The 6000-nt window shown below is 38.2% G+C and overlaps 1 protein-coding gene across 2 annotated transcripts; it reads left to right on the plus strand.

Annotated features, from left to right (window-relative positions):
* The first annotated feature begins 318 nt into the window (after positions 1-318).
* On the plus strand, positions 319-4886 carry LOC103454760 (transcription factor EGL1-like). 2 transcript variants are annotated; one of them, XM_070812006.1, is made up of 9 exons: positions 319-1499; positions 1916-2170; positions 2473-2569; positions 2717-2731; positions 2903-2959; positions 3063-3705; positions 3790-3929; positions 4008-4451; positions 4597-4886. In XM_070812006.1, exons 1-9 carry the CDS (start codon positions 1399-1401, stop codon positions 4663-4665), a joined length of 1821 nt encoding a protein of 606 aa, XP_070668107.1. In that variant the 5' UTR covers positions 319-1398; the 3' UTR covers positions 4666-4886. The 2 variants fall into 2 exon arrangements, with proteins under 2 accessions (XP_070668107.1, XP_008392582.1); XM_008394360.4 differs by having other exon boundaries at positions 3063-3929.
* The last annotated feature ends 1114 nt before the right edge of the window (positions 4887-6000 follow it).

Raw genomic sequence — 6000 nt, forward strand, 5'->3', positions numbered from 1 at the left:
ATTTACAATAATCTACATATTTATTTTAAAAAAAAAAATTGATTTAAGAAAAAAATTTAGGCTAATTTCATTTTTTAATAATTCCGGGCTAAAATTTTAGGGTAGAAGAGTTGGAGCAGAAAAGATGTTTCTGGGCTAAAAGCTAAATTTTCCGGGCTAAAAAATTTGGCTTTTAGCCCAAGGATTGGAGATGGTCTAAAACAAAATAAAAAAAGAAAAAGAACTAAATAAAAACTAAAAAGAAAAAAAAGCAAGGCAAGGGAGACAATAATTAGTCTTGGTTTTTTGTTTATAATTCCTCACCAAATCCCACCATTAAGCACATACGACGCCTGCTAACAGCGATTGTGCACTTGTTCATGTGACCAGTGCTTGCTGTACCAAACTACTGCGTCTCTTTTCTGTCTCCCTCTCTCTCTGCATTTCCATGTAATTTGGGTCAAATAGAATTCCCAACAGAATCCCTCTCTCTTGCCATCCCATCATCAATCTGTGCTCTTTTGGGTTTTGCTCATAAAATCCATGAGAGTAAGCAATGCAGGGGAAACTGGGGCAATCATTTCCTACCCGTTTTCCCAGTTTTGACAAGTTTGGATTTTGAGTTTTTTTTGTGGTGAAAAAAGATAGCACAGATTGGGAAAGTTGGTGTTTTGGCTCTTTGTTTTGTGTTTGTAGGCCCAAAATATTTCAGTTTTGGCGGTGATAAAAAAAACCCAGATCATTAATTGTTGGGTTTTATTAACCTATTAATTTTGTGTTGGTGTTAAAAGCTTCACGGTGTTGCTGCTGCTGCTCCTGCTGCCCCCACCTCTTATTGCTGGTTTTCTATAACAGTTAGCTTGTAGCTCTTTTTACAGTAGAAAAAAAAAAAAAAAGAGCTAAGATATTGTTTGCTTTCCTTTTGTGTTTTTTGTGTAATTTCATGAAAGTGAGTGTTGTGATTCTGTTCAAAAAGGGAAACTCATTCACTACAGGTCCAAGTGATGGCCTTTACTTTCTATTAACTAGGTTTTTTTTTTTTTTTTGTATTTTTGATAATACTAAGCATTACCTGCTTCTCTTTCCTCTACGGACTACCATTTTAGAACCAAATTTTCTCTGAAATTTCCAATCTTGGAGGCTGTTTCTGCTTCAGTAAGATCATGCTGCTGCCTCTGAGAGTCAAACCCCATCTGGGTTTTTGGTGTTTGAGAAATAGCAGCCTGTATTTGAGCTAAAAACAGCAGGTCTTCTGAGTTTTCTGGGGAAGTTTTTTGACAAAAGAGTAGAAACCGAGATTTGGGTTCTGCTGCTCGGAAGTGAGTAAATCAAAGGAAGATTTTATCTATATCTGGTGGTGATTGAGTGGCTTTTGTTTCAATTTCCAAAGTCAAAGACTCAAAGTTTAAAGCTTTGGATATGGCGGTGCCAGAGAACCTGAGAAAACAGCTTGCGCTTGCTGTGAGAAGCATCCAGTGGAGCTATGGAATCTTCTGGTCCATTTCAGCCAGGCAACCAGGGTACTGATTTTTCACCTTATTTTCAACTTGGGTTAGTTGAACTAATACTATGTATGTATTTTGGCCTCCAGAAGGAAAAAAAAAGTTCTAATTTTTGTACAAAATTTCCCAGAAAATCTTTGTTGTTTGTTGTTGTTGGGTGTGTTTGTGTTTTGAATTTCTAATTTTCTGCAACTTTTCCCCCCATCTTTTTGTTGTCTTGGTTTTGTTATTCTCAGTTCAAAGAACTCCTGTTCTTCTGCATTATCAGCAGGATTTGAAACTTCCTCAAATAAAATTGACGTTGATTAAATAATTAGACTAAACCCTTCAGATTAAGGCTAATCCATTCACTCTCTGATATATAAATCTCTTAAAATATTATGGCATTGTCCTTATCTTATCTGCATTACGAATTGCAATGTTTAACTTTGTAGGGTGTTAGAGTGGGGTGATGGGTACTACAATGGAGATATAAAGACCAGAAAAACAGTTCAAGCCATAGAACTCAATGCTGACCAAATGGGTTTGCAAAGGAGTGAGCAACTGAGAGAACTTTATGAGTCCCTCTCAGCGGGTGAAGCAAGTCCGCAGGCTAGAAGGCCTTCAGCATCATTATCACCCGAAGATCTCGCTGATACTGAGTGGTATTACCTAGTTTGTATGTCGTTCGTCTTCAACATTGGCCAAGGGTAACTTTATTCTTCACAATTCTTCTGTACTCAAATAGAATCTTAGGGCAATTCTGATATTATATTCATTGATCAACCATAGCGTCAATTGCGAACTTTAGAATTTGAAGCTTGAAAAGAGATTTCGATTTGGCTACACAATAAGCACTGTATTTTGTAAAAGACAGAATATATTTTGTTCTACATTCATGTCTTCATATAGCCGACCCCACTTAGTGGGAAAAGGCTTTGTTGTTGTTGTTGTTGTATTCATGTCTTCATAGTTCTTATAACTTACAATGCTCTTCCCTAAACTTTTTCAGGTTGCCTGGAAGAACATTAGCAAATGGTAAACCTACCTGGCTATGCAATGCTCACTATGCGGATAGTAAAGTGTTTTCTCGTTCACTACTAGCAAAGGTAGCTTTCTGTTTCTTCATTTATATAAGTATCATGATTGGTTTCTGGTTCAAGTTACTTGACTAGTTTGCTCAGAATGAAGAACTAAAACATCTGTTTTCTGTTTGGTTTTCTTTCGATGCCTGGATTTGTACCTGTCACCCGCAGAGCGCATCCATTCAGGTACGGATACAAGCATAAGATAAATTTTCTGGTATATGTCGCCACAGTTTCAGACAGCAGATTCGGAATTGTCAAAAAATGTTTTCTGCAGATTATACAATTATATTGGGCAGAATGAATGCACAAAGCTGATTTCTTAATCTAAGCATGTTTTTCTTGTTTGCTTTCCAGACTGTTGTATGCTTTCCTTTTTTGGGAGGAGTGATCGAGATCGGTGTGACTGAGCTGGTAGGTATTATTGCTTTAGAATCCTGCCTCAGGTATATTCAATTAGAATTACATATTGTTTCCGAATTCTGATCCACTGCATATTTTTGCATTCTTTTTGTAGGTTCTGGAGGACCCTAGTCTCATTCAGCATGTTAAAACATCTTTCTTGGAGGCTCCGTATCCAATAATAGCTTCCAAGAGAACCAATCCTAGTGCAGGAAGCACAAGAAACGACAATGATCTTGCCTGCGCCGTGCTTGATGATGATGTGGTTGACACCAAATTCATTCCTGTTGTAGGATGCCAAGAAATGGATGTGACTTCACCCGATGACAGTTCAAATTGTTTGGGTCGTCCGAATCAACCAGTTGATGATTCATTCATCGCTGAAGGGATGAACAGGGGAGCCTCTCAAGTGCAAAGCTGGCAGTTTATGGACGACGAGATAAGTAATTTTGTGCATCATTCCATGGATTCCAGTGATTGTATATCTCAGACTTTGGTGTACCCAGAAAAGGTCCTCTTCGGTCCTAAGACTGAGAAGGTAAATGATCACTGTCCGCATGAACTTAAAGAGTGCAATAACACAAAAATGACCTCTTCGGAAACTCAAGGCAATGACTTGCAGTATCAAAGTGTTCTTTCTGCCCTTTTAAAGAGCTCACACCAATTGGTTTTAGGGCCACACTTCCGGAATTCTCATCAGGAATCCAGCTTTGCCAGTTGGAAGAGAGGGTGGTTTGTAAAATGTTGGACACAAAGAAGTGGAACACCACAAAAACTACTGAAGAAGATTTTGTTTGAAGTTCCTCAGATGCATGTTGATTGTGTGCTAGTGTCCCCAGCAGATAAAAGCAATGTAAATGGAGTTTGGAGACCAGAGGCCGATGAAATTGGTACGAACCATGCATTATCTGAGAGGAGGCGAAGGGAAAAACTGAATGAAAGATTTTGCATTTTGAAATCAATGGTTCCCTCAGTTAGCAAGGTAGGTAAAACTCCATTTAAGATTTTGTTTACTGACATCAAATGCAAAGTAATTTGTTTTTCGACTTTGTTTACACAGGAGGACAAAGTATCCATATTAGATGATGCAATTGAGTATTTGAAAGATCTTGAGAAAAGGGTTGAAGAGTTGGAATCGTTACGGGAACCAACAGATTCAGAAGCAAAAATCAAGAGGAAACTCCAAGATACAGTTGAAAGAACATCTGATAACTGTTGCAACACCAAAATTAGCAACGGGAAGAAGCCCATAGTTTATAAGAGGAAGGCCAGTGACATGGATGAAACAGAACCAGAAATCAATCACATTGTATCGAAGAACAGTTCAAGTGACAATATTACAGTGAATATGACCAACAAGGATGTTCTAATAGAGATGAAGTTTCCTTGGAGGGAAGGAGTGTTGCTAGAGATCATGGATACCACAAGCCGGCTTCATTTAGATACTCACTCAGTTCAATCATCCACCGCAGATGGGATTCTTTCCCTGACCATTAAATCCAGGGTATGAAATTTTAGTTACATGAAGAATATGGTCTATCATTACATTTTTCAGTGGTTTAAGGGAACAATTCACCATCATGTGATACACTCGGGTTCCTGGAGGCCTACTGCAAATAACTAACCATCGTTTTCTTCTTAATTTGCAGTTCAGGGGGACGAGTATTGCATCAACGGGCACAATCAAGCAAGCACTTCACAGAATTGCCAGAAGTTGATGTATCTCGCGTTCTTAGTGATCTCTCGAATCCTGTCATTGTACAATTGCATAACGTTGAAAGGATCTGTAGATTGACGGTGTAAGAACCATGACTCTGAGGATTTTGTTTTCCTGCTGGTAGTAGTCGTCGTCATATTCTAGTGAAAGGAATTAAGGACTTGTGTTAAATGCATAATTTTCTTCAAGAATTTATTTATATGTGATTCTGTACCTAAGAAACCTGACCTGTAGCTTGGAGTTTTAAGGCAGCATTTCCTTCAGCACAGTTTGATCAACTCAAGGAGGCTTAGAAATCAGTTTGATATAGAACCAAATAGTTTTAGACAGAAAGAAGCACTATTATTGTTAACAAGTTTGCTTCAATGGTACGTAGCATTGAGTGGTACAAAAAAAAATGAATGATTGAGATTAAAAATCGAAGATTTAAGTTCTAACAGCTAAAACGTGTGTAGTATTCAAGCGTTGAACCCATACCAGTTTGTTATTGCTTGCACAGAGAATGGATAACATTGCACATAAGAATGACATTGAAATTTTTAGAAGTCGATTGTTCGCCATTCGAGTACGAAGATTAGACAAGGTTCGTATGACATACATGTTTGTATAAATTTTAAGATTTAACGATTTAGACAGTGTTTTCTTACGACATAAGTTGTATGCTTGAGGTCATTATAAATACAATTGGCAATGTGCAAAATAATTATAGAATTTGTAAGAAATTACGACAAAGAATGCTTGCAGCAGTAGACAGAAAAGAACAGGTGAAAGTGTAATGTTTTTGCAGTGGTCCATTAATATTTGACAACACTCATACCAACAAGGCAAGACCTGAGAGCCCCCATTAAAACGTCTGTATCATAATTTGACTTTGCAACCACCGCGTTTAGGCCTCGTCTAGGCACTAGGCGCGACTATCCCAATTAGTCCTTAAGCACCAACTCGCCGTCTGATTAGCGCCTAACGTCTTTTAGAAACTTACTTCCAGCCATGGCCTGATCGAATTGAGCATGCTGCCGCTTTCTCCAAACTCCCTCGTCCCCTCCCGTCTCTCTTTCAGCCATGGCCTGATTGTAGTCGGCGTCAACGTCAATGGCTTTCCGAACGTTACTATTATTGATGTTTCCTGTAATTCCTGAGTCCATTCCAAATTTGACAACCCAGAGAAGACAATTTATTTCACTAACAAGGTCCTTTAAATTTTTTTTTTTCTTCACATGATAGATTTGTTAGATTAGAGATTGACGAGGTTCGAACCTACGCCGTAGTGCAAGGGCAACACTCTCTCCATTGTTGCGGTAAATAGCCACTTGCTAAGTTCCTTTATTTTTGGATC

The sequence above is a fragment of the Malus domestica genome, chromosome 14 (assembly GCF_042453785.1).
Source record: "Malus domestica chromosome 14, GDT2T_hap1".
NCBI lineage: Eukaryota > Viridiplantae > Streptophyta > Magnoliopsida > Rosales > Rosaceae > Malus > Malus domestica.

What these genes read in the sequence shown, in the direction of transcription:
- LOC103454760 (XM_008394360.4), top strand. Translation starts at nt 1,399, where the DNA reads ATGGCGGTGCCAGAGAACCTGAGAAAACAGCTTGCGCTTGCTGTGAGA. An exon ending in GTCTTCAACATTGGCCAAGG is followed by an intron (nt 2,171 to 2,472) that starts GTAACTTTATTC and finishes AAACTTTTTCAG; the next exon opens with GTTGCCTGGAAGAACATTAG. An exon ending in CCCTGACCATTAAATCCAGG is followed by an intron (nt 4,452 to 4,596) that starts GTATGAAATTTT and finishes CTTAATTTGCAG; the next exon opens with TTCAGGGGGACGAGTATTGC.